At 44.2% G+C, this 16,787-nt stretch overlaps 1 protein-coding gene across 1 annotated transcript in view; it reads right to left on the reverse strand.

Annotated features, from left to right (window-relative positions):
• phf19 (PHD finger protein 19) overlaps window positions 1-16,787 on the reverse strand; it is a 51,438-nt gene that overhangs the window by 22,461 nt on the left and 12,190 nt on the right. Inside the window, exons 4-8 of the mRNA XM_072240045.1 lie at window positions 14,721-14,816; window positions 10,299-10,399; window positions 5,811-5,959; window positions 2,800-2,895; window positions 1,039-1,107 (exon numbers count right to left, since the gene is read on the reverse strand). Of these exons, the coding sequence (XP_072096146.1) occupies window positions 1,039-1,107; window positions 2,800-2,895; window positions 5,811-5,959; window positions 10,299-10,399; window positions 14,721-14,816 (511 nt within the window). The remainder of the gene's footprint in view (window positions 1-1,038; window positions 1,108-2,799; window positions 2,896-5,810; window positions 5,960-10,298; window positions 10,400-14,720; window positions 14,817-16,787) is intronic.

Genomic DNA, 16,787 nt, shown 5'->3' on the forward strand with positions numbered 1-16,787 from the left:
TCTCTATCTGTACAGAAGGATTCTTCAATGCTGTTTCTGTAACAATTTTGTTTTAAAAGTCAGGGTTGTTAGACCCAAGTCGAACCCCCAAACCTGGAGGACCAGTGGACCACTCTTAGTCTGGCCTCTACCCTTTGACCTGTTTGGCATGGGTGACCCTACCAAGGGCCAAAGCATAAAGCCCCGATTCCAGCCAACAGCTCTGGGGGTCATTGATGCATGGGAGCCTCCAAGCCCAGCTCAAGTTCCTCTTGAAGGGGTGACTTATAAAAGTATATAAAATGTATATAAAATGGTTAACTTGTATAAAAGGGCATAGATAAAGTGAAAGGTCACAGTCTCCCTCCCAGGGTAAGAGAGGCTAAAGCTAGAGAGCGTGGATATTCAGTGATGGGGAAAGGTTTTGTAAGGACCCAAGGAGAAACTTTTACATACAGAGGGTGACAACTATATGGAGTGAGCTGCCAGAGAAAACTGTAGAGGTGCAATTACAATGTTTGAACAGATACATGGATAATTTTTTAAAAAAGGTCCATAGGGATATGGGCCAATCATAGGCAAAAGGGACTAGTTAAAGATTAGCTTTATTTCTCACATGTACCATCAGAAGAAACAGCGCAATGCATTGCTTGCATCAACAGCCAACACAGTCCAAAGATTGTGCTGGGGGCAGCTCGCAAATGTCGCCGTGCTTATGGCACCAACAGAGCATGCCCACAACTCACTAACTCTAAGCATCCATCTTTGGAATGTGGGAGGGAACTGGAGCACCCAGAGGAAACCCATGCGGTCACAGGGAGAATGTACAAACTCACAGACGGTGACGGGACTCGAACCCTGGTCGATGTTCACTGGTGCTGTGATGCAGTTGGGCTAGCTGCCATACTACTGTAGCTCAGGGTAGACAGGGACATGTTGACCCAAAGGAACGCTTTCCCTGCTCCATAACTTAATATATTAGCTGTAAAGTTACGTGGGACAATTATGCATTTCAATCATATTAAAGTTCATTTTTAAAACTTTGTTTGCATATCTTACCATCTGAGGGGCAGGCGTTTGATATATTCAGGTCCTTTATTGCACACAGAACACACAAACAAATAAAATCTAAAAACAAAGATAAAACAGAATATATGTGTTATTTCAGTCACTTGTGCTGAATGAGCATCTGGTTAATGGGAATTACGGCTGAAGGAAATCCTGGAGCTGAGTTTGCTGACCAACTCGCAGAATGTAAACAACACAAATGTTATTTTGCGAAGACTGGCCTGTAAATTCAAAGGATTTAACAGGATTGGGAGAATTTCAGGAAGAATGAACCCCATGAAGCTGAGTACAATGACAGATTCCTCTGTCAACTCTCATACCAGTCATAAATCTCAGTCCCACAGCATATGCATGCAAATACAGACTGACCATAAAACCAGTCTGTACTGCGTTGGTTCATAAATTTCATCCCAGCTTTGGGGCCTTCAGTTTTAATAGTGCACTTCGGTATATAAGAGAGTTAGCTTTACTCCTATCAGACTTAGGTCAAAGATGAAAACAAAACTCACAAGAGTTTTCAAATTGTAATTACTAATGTGTTGTGTTTTGGTTCAGGATTTCACTCCACACTGTTTCAGCAAAGGATAAAATACATTATTTATTACCTTGGAGATTAGAACAAGTAATCAAATATTGGTAATATCCAGGGACCAGAGTTCAATGCTGACCTCCTGTGTTATCCACAGTACAGTGCAAAAGTCTTAGGCACACATATATAGCCAGTGTGCCCAAGACTTTTGCACAGTACTGTAGTTGTCAACATGGAGCGGAGAGCGGGTTTGTAAATCTGGCATGAGCAAAGGAGGCTGGGAATGGCAAGGGTGGGGTGCCACGGGAGGGGTGTGGGTCAGGTGGCAGAGAAGGAGTGCCAGGGGTGGGTGGTGGCGCAGGTGCAGGCACACCCAGCCCTGACACACCAGGCAAGGTCATTTGATTCCAAACAATTGGTTTATCATCACAGAATGTCTCTTCGGTGCTTCCCACTCCCTCCCGTCTCCCAACCACGATTCCCCTCTCCCAGCCCCCTTCCCAGTCTCAGTCCACAAGTGAGACCCATATCAGAATCAGGTTTATCACCACTCACGTCGTGAAATTTGTCTTTGTTCACAGCAGCAGTACCGTGCAATACATAAAATTACTATAGTACTGTGCAAAAGTCTTAGGCACCCTAGCTACATGTATGTGCCCAAGACTTTTGCACAGTACTGTATGTAGAGCTTGCATGCTCTCCCAGTAAATCCGTTTATTTCTTCCACAGCCTAAAACATGCTGGAGACACAAGAGACAGCAGATGCTGGAACCTGGAGCAACACCCAAGGTGCCAGAGGAACTCAGCGAGTTAGGCAGCATCTGTGGAGGGAAATGGACAGCTGATATTTACGGGTTGAGACTCTTCGTGGGCAAGAGTGAGGTCAAAGGGGAGAGCAGCCGAAATCACAGAGGGGGGAGGCTGAGACGTCGACTGTCTGTTCCCCCTCCACAGATGCTGCCTGACCCATTGTGTTCCTCCAGCTTCCTCTGTCTTGCTCCAGATCCCACCATTTGCATTCTCCTGAGCCTCCATCTTGCTACCCCTCTGCGAGGTCTCTTGTAGGTGCGCCCAAACTCCGCACAGACAGCACCAGAGGTCAGGATTGAACTCGAGGTACCAGAGTTCTGCCAGTACACTGAATGCCACGCAGCAGTCGGTGAAGAAACAGCATTCCTTCCGCTCCCCTCCCTAGATAATTTACTCCACGAAAGTGATCAGACCTGTCTCCGAACATCATGGACTCACTCAGGCACTGAGTGCAGGCTTCGTGGAACCACTGCTTACATCTGCAGCACTGGAGCATCTTCAGGTACCACCTGGGGTTAGAAGATTAAAAAGAAAATCATTGCCACCTCATTCTCAGCACATTCACATACAGAGTATTCCAACCTACCCTGGCCGATACTTGTGAGCAATTTCCACCAACAAGTCTTACAGACAAGGTAAAGAATTCGAGCAACACACACAAAATGCTGGTAGAACACAGCAGCACAGAAAATGCTGGTCCTGTAATTCTCCTGTGTGTTGAAGATCTAATTACAATGTGATTTTCAGAGATGCAGTAACCACCCTAAAGGAATCCCCTTGAATCTACGCACAGGGCCCTCTCTGCTAGGTGCACCTGGACACCTGGACACCTGCTCATTAATGCAAATATCTAATCAGCCACTCATGTGGCAGCAACTCAGCGCACAAAAGCATGTAGATATGGTCAAGCACGACCACACTTCAGAATGGGAAGAAATGTGATCTAAGTGACTCTGTGGAATGATTGTTGATGCCAGATGGCGTGGTTTGAATATCTCAGAAACTGCTGATCTCCTGGGATTTTCACGCACAAGTCGCTTGAGCTTACAGAGAACGGCGCAAAAAACATTTTTAACAACTCCAGTGAGTGGCAGTTCTGCGGGTGAAAACATCTTGTAAATGAGAGAGGTCAGAGGAGAATGGCCAGACTGGTTTAAGCTAACCAGTAACTCAAATAACCACACGTTACAACAGCGGTGTGCAGAAGAGCGTCTCTGAACACACAACATGTCAGAAACTGAAGTGGATGGGCTACAGCAGCAGAAGACTACGGACATACACGCAGTGGCTGCTTTATTAGGTAGGGGAGTGGCCACTGAGTGAATTTCCACTGCTATTCCTTACACTTCAAACATCCATTGCACCCAAATCCAGGGAGTTGCAGCTTGCAGCTAATGGACCACGACCAACAGCGGAGGTGCTACAGATTCACGGTACATCGAAATGCATCGTTTGCATTAACAATCAACACAAGCTAAGGATGTGCAGCCTACGTTCTGGTGCTCACATAGCATGCCCACGATGTTCGGCAAAACACAAGCAGCAACAACAAGAGCAAAATATATCAAAAGCAAAACAAGTGCCTTTCCCATCCTACCACCCACCCACGCATAGAGACAGGCCCCCTCCGGGCCGCCAGTCCTTTGGCCTCAGACTTGCGGCCATCGGACATCCAACTTCCAATCCCTGGCCCAGACATCGGGCCTCCAATGATCGTGGGACTTTGAACTTCAAGCCTCGACCCTGGCAGGGTCTTTGCGTCACCAGGTACTTAGTGAAAATCACCCTTCTTTGTAGTCTTCCCTCTCTGAGCCACAGCCATAGGCAGAGACATGGCAGCTCCTCTGACACATGGTAGGAACCGAATCACTCTGTGCGTCTCACTTGCCTCCTACCCATTCGAGTGAGTGTATCCTGTCATCAATGGGAGACAGAAGCAGGCATAATGGCTGATGCTGTAGCAATGTACAGTACTCTACAAGTGTCTTAGGCACATATACATACACAATGTACAGTACTGTATGAGTCAATGTGGAGCGGGTGCAGACACACCCAGGCCTGAGACACTAGACAATGCCATTTGATTCTAAACAATTGGTTTATTGATCATTACAGAATGTCTCCCTGATGCTTTCTGCTCTGTCCCTCTCCCTTCCCCTTTTCCCAACCATGATTCCCCTCTCCCTACCCCCTTCCCACTCTCAGTCCACAAGAGAGACCCATATCAGAATCAGGTTTATTGTCACTCATAAATGTCATGAAATTTGGTTTTTTTTGCATCAGCAGTACAGTGTAATACATAAAATTACTACAGTACTGTGCAAACATCTTAGGAACCGTGGCTATATACACATGCCTAAAGCTTTTGCATAGTGCTGTGATTACTGGATCAGAGTGGTCTGGAGATTTGTCACTGCAGAGAAACAGCTGATAACTAGATGACAGCACATTTAACAACATCACCTTCTAGCTAATCATTTACTTTATGGGAAGTGTTCAGGGTGCTGCAAATCAGTGCAAGGGCATAGCAAATGATGTAATTCCCCACATGATGCCTTCTGATCTAACCTCGTCAAGATGTCCATAAGTCAATTGACAAATAATTGATACTCTAAACTTATCGCCACAATATTGTAATGAATAGTAGCAGAAGTACCTGATAAAAGCAAATCATTCATCAAAGTTGGGAGAGAGGAAACTAGTTCTGCTGTTCATAGGAATGAAAATATGTTCAAACTCTGGATGTTCAATTTAATAGCATTAATGTTTGTTTGTATGAGTTTCCATAATAATATTATATTTGTGGATACACAGGATGTGGAACAGTACAGCAAAGTACAGGCCTTCCAGCCCATAATGTTGTGCCAACCTTTTTAACTTACTCCAAGACCAATCTAAATGCTTCCCTCCCACAAAGCACTCAAATTTTCCTTCATATATTTGCCTGAGTTTCTTAAATGTCCCTGTATATCCACCTCGATCATCAACCCCAGCAGCACGTTCCACGTGTTCCCTAGTCTAATCTTCCCTTGGCATCCCCCTTATAACTTCCTCCAATCACCTTAAAATTATGCCCTCTGTTTATCTATTTTCATCTTGTGAAAAAGGGCTAGCTGTACATTCTATCTATGCCTCTAATCATCAGGTATCCATAACTTGTCATCAGATTATCCATAACTCATCATCAGGTATCCATAACTCATCATCATCAGATAACCACAACTTAGACAGTTGTGACCCAGTGGCGGCCTGTATTGGTTAGCTTGGAGACGATATTAAAGGATGTCTAGAAAGTCTATCTGTACAACATCACCAGAGATTCTCCTTAATAACCAACAAAGGAAGAATGAGTCACACCAATGAGACAAATCAAGAGGTGTACAGAGGCAGGAGAATTAATAGAAAAATATATTGCAAATCTTACTCTCCGGGTCCCCCACAGTAACAGTAACACTGCTGTAGGTTAGTTCTGTGCAGAGAATCCCAATTAAGTTCATTCATGTTGTAGGGCAAAACTTGTTTGACGCTCTGCAAGGCTTTAGCGAGTGGTCCCTTTTTCAAAGCACCTCCTTTCTGTTAAAAAGACAAAGTAAAACAAATCCAGTGATAAGACATGAGCAACACACTTAACCAGGGGTTTCCAACCTTTGCTTAATGGTAATGGTCCATGGCATAACAAAGTTTGAGAGCCCCTACTCTACACTAATAATCACTAAGCAGCCCTGTATTAGGTTCTCCCATGGTTACACAAGACCTGGATTGAATGCTTTCTGCTCAGGGGACTTGAATTCTTCCAATTTTCGTCTTCATTGTGATTTTTTGGTATTAACAGGTACATCCAGTAACTTACAAAACCTTCAGCCAATTTTAGATTTCTTTGATAACTGGCAACTATCCTAGCAATGATAGAGGATAATGATTGAACTTTTCGAAGCTGTTCATTACTACCAGTCTTTACAGTCACCTGGCTATCTGGGTGTTTTCCCTGAGTTACCCTGACCAGCATGATTTCTCTTTGTCCACTATCAGATGCAATTTATCAATAATCCATACAGAATATCCCCATTTAATAAAATATCATTCTTAAACCACAATGTATGGCTGCCATTAAATAAATAGGTTGAGTTTCATCCGTGTTCAAAAATTAAGAATTTTTCAAAGTAGGTTTTTGGGTATGTGTGTTTGGTTGTTGTCATTTAAAAAAATTAATTCTGTATGATTGCCAGCAATTTCATATTTCTTGAGGTTGTGTGTAACAGGGAATGGCATGTTAGATGTTCCTTTCTCCTTGTTCGCTGATTTTTTTTTGGGGATGTTTCCTTTTGTTTAAACAGTAGAGCTGGAAATGTCACATTGACTCTGAGCTGCAGAACGTTGCAAACTCAGCCAGCACCATCGTGGGCACCACTTACTTAATATATAGAGTACTCTGCAAGTGTCTAGGGTGTCTGAGACATTTGCACAGCACTGTAGTAAATTTTATGTATTGCACTGCGCTACTGCTGCAAAAAAAAAAAAAAACACATTTCATGACATATGTGAGTGATGATAATCCTGATTCTGATATGGGTCCCTATCGTGGACTGAGAGTGGGAAGGGGGCAGGGAGAGGGGAGTCATGGTTGAGAAAAGGGGAAGGGAGAGGGAAGCACCAGAGGGACATTCTGTAATGATCAATAAACCAATTGTTTGGAATCAATTGACCTTGCTTGGTGTCTCAGGGCTGGTTTGTCTGCATCCCCAAACCCTGTCACTTCTTCTCTGCCACCTGCCCCACACTTGCCCTCCCAGGGGGGGGAGGGGGGAGGCAGGGTGTGTGTGTGTGTTTTTTTAATACAATTCATGTGGCTGTCGATTGTCAATTTCAACAATGACGATTATGTTTGTATATCTCATCTGATGTGTGTTTGAAGGTAGAGGCCATTTCTTGAGCAGCCACAGCCGTTCACAGTGGGGACAAGGGTGTTGTGCCCTCAAAATCAGGACAACTGTTACTGCTGCTTCCCTGTTCTGTCGGGCGGCCTCCAGTCTGCATGATGTCCATCTTCTAGGTTGCCGTGAGCAAGTTTAACCAAGGTGCACTAACCAATTCTGTCTCACGCTCCACGTTCCAGATGCTGGGGAGGAAGCCGCTATAAACGATGCTGGCTTTCACACGATCTTTACACCTCTTACAAGGTCTGCACCAGTTTCTGATCCCTCATGGTAACTGTCCATAAAACAGCTTCTTAGGGAGTCCTCCGTGCGCATGACATGTTTGGTCCAGTGAAGTTGTGCTTTCAGGATCATGACTTCAATACTGGAAGTCTTTGGCTTATGAGGATTTCCAGGTTTGTGATAGGGTCACATGCCAGCAGATAGCCAGAATGGATTTCAGGCAGTGCATGTGGATGTGTTCCTGCAGCTCGAGTTCCCTTTTTCTCTGTACCACTGCTGTAAAACCACAAACTCCAAGACACGTCAGTGATATTAAACCCGATTCTGATTCTGAGTTACAAATGTGACATTTGACCCAAAAAAAAAATCAAACAGCAAAAGAAAAACAGCCGTGGTGAAATGTGTGAACTGTAGCTGGTGGTTAATAAATTAGATTTACACACACTCTCAAGATACCGGAAATTCCACAGATTCAATTTTTAATACTAACAGTCAAATACACACACCTCCAAAAACCTACTTTAAAAAAAGAGTTTATTATTGGACGTTGATGAAACTCAGCCTGTTTTTAATGCCATCCGTACATAGTATTTTAAGAGTGATTTTATTTAACATGGGGGTATTGAACATGCACTATTCATAAGTTGCTTTTGATAGCAGACTTAGGCTACGTCCATACTACGCCGGATAATTTTGAAAACGAAGCTTTTTCTCTTCATTTTGACCTTCCGTCCACACTGAAACAGCGTTTTCATCCCCGGAAAACGGAGATTTTCGAGAACACTCTCCAGAGTGTGTAAATTTGAAAACGATTGTTTCGCGTTGTAGTGTGGATGGGGTAAACTGAGAGATTTAAAAACGTTGTCGTGACAACATCACAACAATGCTTTTTCTGCTTCTGCTTGGGACTGCGCAAGCACCACATGGCTGTTCCTGGTTCTTGATCCTCCAAAATATTCCGCGTGGAATTTAAACTGGAGGTGGCTTTCAAGCTGGTCTCCTCGGTTTCTCTGTTTGCATCCTCTGTTCTTCTGCCCGTACCCTCCGGTCTCCCAGTCTGCGGTGACCGTACCCTCGATCTCCTGTACCCCGGGGTCTCCAAGCCGGCACTGTCGCTGACTGACCACCACTGTTATAACGTGCAGTCGGTGTGAATGGCGTGAGAGTTAAATTGTAAAGTGAGCTTTTTTGACTAGATACCCTAAATTGATTTGACTGAGTCTATCTTTAAAAATATTAATGTCAGAAATACTGCGCAGGTCTGGCAGCAGAAGATTCCACTCTCTTGGTTCTTGATCCTCCAAGATATTCCGCATGGAATTTAATCACAATGTGGCGGAGGGTGGGCTTAAGGAGGAAATTTTGAAGAAGAAAAGCTGCCTTAAATTTAATTGGGTTTGGTTGTGTGACTGTGTTAGGGTTAAGATTAGTCCATGCTTTAATTGTGCGGGGGGGAAAAATGAATTGCTGTACACCTCTGACTTAGTAGTTAGTATTTCAAACTGAGTTGAGTGCCCTCTTCTACTCCTAATAGGTTTGGGTTTGATGTGGGCTTGGTAGTCTATGTTGAGTTGACCATTTAACATTTTGTAATTGTTGATCTTGTTGATCTTGGGTAGAGGACAGCTTCATGCGTGTGTTGTTTACTTTATTGTCTCCGTTAACAGCTTGTTTGGAATTAAACATCTCCACTGCTTTGCTGACTTTGTAGTCCTTTGTAACTCGCAGAAACAGCTCGACTTCATTGTCTGTCTAAACGAAGAAGTCCGGTCTGATTTTCCAAGTTTTCTTTATATTCCTCAAGGACATTGTTGAAAACTTTCTTTCGCTGTTGTTGTAGGTACTCTAGTTTTTGACCAATGGAAATAGCACAACGCCACCGCAGAAATGTAAATATTATACCATTTTCTCTTTGCTTGTTTTCTGTAGATGTGTCTGTGCATGCCCAGTAGGAGTAGATTCGCCCAAATATCTGTTTTAGTGTGGACAGAGATATTTTGAAAAACGCCTAGTGTGGACCCCTGTCGTTTTTACTCGAAACTGGCGTTTTCAAAATTATCCGGTCCAGTGTGAACGTAGCCTCAGACAAACCATGCTGGTCAGTAATGTGATAGGGTAACTCAGGGAAAACATATGGGTAACCAGATGAAATTTCTGTGTTCTTAATGATCCAAGTCTGCCTTCAAACCTTGCAAACTAACATCAGTTCCAAAGTAACACACACACACACACACACACAATGCTGGAGGAACTCAACAGGCCAGGCAGCATCCGCAGAAAAGAGTAAACAGTTGACGCTTTGGGCTGAGACCCTTCATCAGGACTGGAAAGAAAGAGGAGAATTCAGAGCAAGGATCCTTCTCCTTAACTCCGAGTCCTTCTTATTCTGAATTCTCCTTTCTTTCCTTCCAATCCAATCCTGAGGAAAGGTCTCGGCCTGAGACATCGACTGTTTACTTTTGTCCCCCTTAGATGCTGCCTGACCTGCTGAGTTCCTCCAGCATTTTGTGCGTGTTGCTCTGGATTTCCAGCATCTGTTGAACTTCTCATGTTTATGATCAATTCCAGAGTCCTGGATCTGAACATAACAATTGGGTGTTGAACATCTTCCAACAAAATGGGACAATACTACAATCTTCACCTTTCAGATAATAATCTCAATGACTTTATACAGAGATACTTGCAGTTTTTTTTAAAAAAAGACACAGGCAGTATCTAAGATAGTAAAGATACCAGGAATATAAACCAGCTCTTACCCTTACGGCCAATGCAAATATACACTGCCGACAGAACCAGGGAGAGGAGGAGGCATTTATTGTTCTGTCAACTTTGGGATTGTGGCATTGCTGATGGTACCCTGAAGAAAAAGAGAATGTTAATATTCAAATTAAATTTCTTTTGTCAAAATTAGTCAAATTACAGAACTGTAAAAAGTCAGGCACATATACAGTATACAGCTGGGGTCCTAAGACTTCTGCATAGTACTGTAGTAATTTTATGTATTGCACTGTACTGCTGCCACACAAAAAAAAATCAAATTCCATGACATGTGAGTGATGATAAACCTGATTCTGATATGGGTCTCTATTGTGGACTGAGAGTGGGAAAGGGCAAGGAGAGAGGAATCATGGTTGGGAAAAGGGGAAGGGAGAGAAGAGGAAGTGGGAAGTACCAGGGAGACATTCTGTAGTGATCAACAAACCAATTGTTTGGAATGAGATGACCCTACCCAATGTCTCGGGGCTGGGTGTGTCTACACTTGAACCACGTCCCCAAAACCCCTGGCACTCCTTGTCTGCCACCTGCCCCATGGTGCTCTACCCTCGCCATTCCCAACATCCTTTGCTCCCGCCAGATTTACAAACTCCCTCTCTGCTCCACATTGACAAATACAGCCCTGTGCAAAAGTCTTGGGCACTCTGGCTATATCCATGTGCCTAAGACTTTTGCACCGTATTTTCACTCTAGTATTTTAAGTGAGCCCCTGTGCCAGAAACCCCAATAGGTTTCTAGTCCATCACCCTAACCACTCAGCCAACACAACTGCTGCCTGGGGTGGTGGTAGGAAGAAACTTTAGGGACTTTTAAGATAGGCACATGAATGAGAGAGTGATGGAAGGTATAGACATTGTGTCGGCAGGAGAGATTAGTTTAATTGGCCATTTGATTAATTGGTTCGGCACAACATTGTGGGCCGAAGGGCCAGTTCCTGTGCTGTACTCTTCTATGTCTGGGTAAACATGGAAGTAAATAAGCTCTGAGAACAAAAGGGGACAAATGTCAATATTAACTTTGTTTGTTAAATTGAGGGGCATCTTTTCTACAACTGCAATACAGTACACCTCTTTCAGAAAGTCTGCATTCCTGGGTCACCTGAAGTTTCCATTTAACTAACAATGGCAACATTTATAATCTACCCCCAATTACCCCAAAGCAAGGGTCTCCAACCTTTTTTGCACCACGGACCGATTTAATATTGACAAAATTCTTGCGGACCGGCCGACAGAGGGGCGTGTTAATCATGACTGGAATATAGGTGGTAAGTGGCTAATACACTCAATTTCGTTTCTAAATAGGGTTTACCTAATGAATTTCGTTTCCTCGCAGCCCGGTGGTTGGGGACCACTATCCCTAGAACAATCAACCATTTGGGTGGCATGGGGGTGTAGCGGTTAGCGTAATGCTATCACAGCATTAGCAGCCTTGGTTCAATTCCAGCCGTCGTCTGTAAGGAGTTTGTACGTTTTCCAGCGAATGTGTAGGATTCCCTCAGGTCTGCAGGTCCCCCACATTCCCCAGGACGTGTGGGCTAGCAGGGTACTTGGTCACATGGCTGTGATTGGGCCAGAAGGGCCAGTTACCATTCCGCATCATGGACACAAGAGATTCTGCAGATGCTGGAAAACTTGAGCAAACCACACAAAATGCTGCAGGAACTCAACGAGTCAGGCAGTATAAACAGTCGAATCTTCGGGCTGAGACCCTTCATCAGGACTGAAAAGGAAGGGGGCAGATGCCAGATTAAGGTGGTGAGATTGGAGGAAGTACATGCTGGCAGCTGAAAGGTGATACCAAACAAGGGTAGACTGGATTTGTTTTCACTGCAGTGAAGGAGGACAGGGGGTGTCCTCACAGAGGTGTGTGGAATTGTTTAAGTACATGTGTTGGAATGTCATGTTACAGATTTTCAAGACATTGGAGGAATAATTGGAGTATTGTTTGCAGTTCAGTTTGCCTTGCTATGGGAAGAATGTCGTTAAGCTGGAAAGGGTGTGGAGAGGATTTGCAAGGATGCTGTCAGTACTGAAGTTATAAGGAGAGATTGAATAGAACGGATTTATTCTCCCTGCAGTGAAGGAGGTGGTGCGGTGACCTTATGCAGAACTGCTTGGAGAATGGACAAGATGAATGGTCAGTGTTTTTTTGCAGGTTAATGGACTCTAAAAGTAGAGGGCGTTAATTTAAGGTGAAAGGGGAAAAGGTTAAAGGGGTCCAGAGGGGTAGATTTTCAGAGGGTACTGGGTATAGAGATGCACAGGCAAGTACAATCACAACTTTTAAAACATATTTGGACTGGTACGTTAATAGGAAATGTTTAGAGCAGGGATTTGCAACTGTTTTTATGCCATGGACCCTTACCCTTAACCGAGGGGTCTAAGGACCCCAGGCTGGGAACACCTGCTCTGCACTAGGATCTGGACTATACAGGCTAAATGGGATTAATTCAGTCAGGAATCATGGATGAGTTGGACTGAAGGATTTCCTTCTATCTACAACTGTATGACTTAAATTCTGGAAGCAAGGTTTCAAAATGAATTCAAATTCTGTGATAAAGAGGGAGAAGTGTGGAAGGTGTTTTTTTTAAAATCTGGTGTGTCTGGGTAGCCTCCAATCTGACAGTATGAACAATGATTTCTCTAACTTCTGGCAATGTAACCCCCCCTCCCCCTTCTTTCACGTTCCATTCCACCTTCTAGCCCCCTCCCTCACCCTATCACCCTCCTCTGGTAACCCTCCTCCTACCCTTTCTCCCATGGTCCACTGTCCTATCAGATTCCTTCTTCTTCAGCCCTTTACCACTTCCACCCATCATCTCCCAGCTTCTTATTTCATCCCCCTTCCCCACCAACTTCCCTTCCTTCTCACTTCGTCTCACCTATCACCTGCCAGCTTGTACTCCGTCCCTTCAACTTCTTATTCTGGCCTCCTTTCCAGTCCTGACGAAGGGTCTCAGCCCAAAATGTCCACTGTTTATTCCTCTCCATAGATGCTGCCTGACCTGCTGAGTTCCTCCAGCATTTAGTGGGTGTAACTTATATTATGGATCCCAAGGCATTCAAAACATCAGATGGGCTGGAATATCACAGATTATTTATTGACTAATGTTGATTTTTCAGGGCCCGTTTAGAAGATTTGCAACTACCAAACGGCAACCTAATCTCAAATAGAGTGGATTTCAGTTTCATTCCAACCAATTACATAGTGTTGTTTCCTCTAACTGGTCACACAAGGCATAGACTGCTGTACGGTTTAAATATCCATGGGTCACAGGCTGAAGCCACGGCCACAGTCTCTTTGATATAAGATCAGAACAAGGGGAAATGATAGAACATAGAAAGCCACGGGCTAGCACAGGCCCTTCGGCCCACAATGTTGTGCTGCCCTTTTAGCTTATTTTATGATCGATCTAATCCCTCTGTCCCACTCCTGTGCCTATCTAAGAGTTCCTTAAACGTCCCTAAGTGCCTCTACCATTACGCCTACTACAGGGTAAAAAAAATCTTATGACATTCTCCCCCACCAATTATGCCCCTTGTATTGGCTGTTTCTGCCCTGCGGAAAAGTTTCTGCCTATCCACTTAATCTATGCCTTGTATCATCTTATACACCTCTATCAGGTCACCTCTCATCCTCCTTCACTCCAAAGAGAAATGCCTGAGCTCACCCAATCTATCCTTATTGATTTTGTATAAAGTGCCATGCACTGACATATCATATGGAAGACTGTGTTGGATGACACCCTGCAAATTGTTCTCTCTCTCTCTCTCTCTCACTCACTGGGAAAACTTACACCCTACTCTGATCATCTAGAGTTCTAAGTACATTTATTGTCAAAGTATGTATGCAGTACGCAACTCTGAGATTTGTTTTCCCACAGACAGCCAGCAAAGAAACACCATGGAACCTGTTCAAAGAAAACATCGCCCAACGCGCAAATGGCAAAAAAATGAGTGAAAAACAAAGTAGAATATCAAACCACAGTCATTGAAACAGTCTAGGAATATTTAGTTTAGTTCAGTTCAGTTCAATTTAGCGCTGTGTCGTTCATTGACCAAAGGCCGCAGAGCCAATCCGCCCCAATCAAAATCCCAGGATCAAAAGTTCCAGATAAAATAGAAAATGCTGTCTGTGGGGATCAGGTTGGCTTGGAGGGTCCCAATTAAGGGTCTCGGTCCAAAATATTAACTGTTTATTCCTCCCCATAGATTCTGCCCAAATTGCTGAGTTCCTCCAGCAGTGTGTGTGTGTGTGTGTGTGTGTGTGTGTGTGTGTGTGTGTGTGTGTGTGTGTGTGTGTGTGTTAGTTACTCTGGATTTTGAAACATCTGCAGAATCTTGTGTTTAATACAAGACCGGACATGGCCAGACACTAAGGGAATTGCAAACAGTTCCTCTTACCCAAGCCACACTTGCCACAAATCAAAATTTCATTGGGTGGTGTAGAATTTTTTTCCAAGCAGACTTTACATTTTGGCTCTTCACCTGGAACTCCAGCTGTTAAAGATTAAAAAAAAAAGATTAAAATGTAAGTCTTAGACAAAGAGTCAAACAGCAAAGACAATGGAAGTATAATCAAAAATTAAATATTAATATATTGAGAAGAAGCTTTCAAGCACCACGTGCCTCAAGGTAACTGCAAGGTGGAAACAGCTCCTCACTGCAACACATTGTAACTCACTTCAAATGTTCATTGGTGTTAAGTTGGAATAGAAATCAGACGAGTTTGAACATGAACTTCTAGTTAGCGAAGAAGTCATGAGGGTCCAGGTCACCAGGGTTGGAGGTCCATGCGAGTCCAGAGGTCAAGGCTCAAAAGTCAAGCCCATGTTTGGTGTAATGAGGTGAAATCTGAAGTTGCAGGCCCGATGCCTGCAAGTCTGAGAATCTGGGGCCAAGGACTTGAGTCCTGGAGGCAGCTTGTCCTGGGGTTGGAAGACTTTGTATGTGTGTGAGTGGGTGAGAGGGACGGATAGGGAAGGGGCTCGCTTTGCCGGCGCTGTGGTCACTGCTTGCGTTGTTCAGCTGAGCATGGGTGGGCATGCTGTGTTGGCAGCAGTGTGTGTGGCCCTCAGCACATCCCAGTGTGCTGGATATTAACCCAAACAACACAATCCGCTGGATGTTTCAATGTACATGCGATAAATGAATCTGAATCCGAATCCAATTCTACTCGAGTGATTGACCTCATTAATTGGAAAGTACTTTTGGAGTAGGGGCCAGGTTTAACCCTCTGTTGGTGTAGCCTGCTAGCTCTCCTGTGAAGTACCTGGTTGAAAAACCAGACAGCTATTGATACATATGGAAACTAGACCCAGAAGTGGGGAGAAGAGTGAGGAAAGCTTATTTTATTTTGAACACCCCTACAACTAATAACACACAGAAATTCTTGGAGTATTGTGAGCAGTTTTGGGCCCCATATCGAGGAAATGATGTGCTGGCATTGGAGAGGGTCCAGAGCAAGTTCATGAGAATGATCCTCGGAATAAAGCTTTTGATGGCTCTGGGCCAGTACTCGCTGGAGCTTAGAAGAATGAAGGGGTGGGGGTGGGGGGATCTTATTGAAGCCTATAAATATTGAAAGGCCGAGATAGAGTGGGCATGGCAAGAATGTTTCCTATAGTGGAGGAGTCAAGGATCAAAGGGCACAGACTCAGAATGCAAAGACGTCCCTTTAGAACAGAGATGACGATGAATTCATTGTCACAGGCAGCAGTGGAGGCCACAATGTTGGGTATATTCAAGGCAGAGGTTGGTAGATGGGGAGATCCAAAATGATAGGAGAAGACAGGAGGGATGAAGCCAAGAGCTGGGCTCCATCCCTCCCCCTCCTGTCTTCTCCTATCATTTTGGATCTCCCCCTCCCCCTTTCAAATCTCTTACTAGCTCTTCTTTCAGTTAGTCCTGACGAAGGGTCTCGGCCCGAAACGTCGACTGTACCTCTTCCTAGAGATGCTGCCTGGCCTGCTGCGTTCACCAGCAACTTTTATGTGTGTTGCTTGAAATTCCAGCATCTGCAGATTTCCTCGTGTTAGAGGTTGGTAGATTCTTGATTTGTAAGGGCATGGAAGGATACAGGGAGAAGGCAGGAGACTGGGGCTGAGAGGGGAATGGATCAGCCATGACGAAATGGCGGAGCAGACTCGAAGGCCGGAAATGCCTAATTGGAATCTCAAGCTTTACAAATAAAGTACACAAGACATCAGTTTTAGGAATATGAAGTTCCATTTCAGGAAGACTTCCCAGGAGCAACTTGGATAGGTCTGGAGGAGAGCTGCTGAGGAGCCTTCACCACGAGGGGACAGAACGGCTTGAATAGAACGGAGAGGCCAGGGTTATTTTCCATACACCAGAGACAACTAAGAGAAGGCTTCTGAGAGGCGTTTCCAAACACAAATGGTAAGAAAGAGGAAATGAAGAAAAGTTAAAGTGAAGAGCAAAATAAAGATAGTGAGCTCAAAATTGGTT

Source organism: Mobula birostris, chromosome 22 (assembly GCF_030028105.1).
Source record: "Mobula birostris isolate sMobBir1 chromosome 22, sMobBir1.hap1, whole genome shotgun sequence".
Classification (NCBI taxonomy): Eukaryota; Metazoa; Chordata; class Chondrichthyes; order Myliobatiformes; family Myliobatidae; genus Mobula; species Mobula birostris.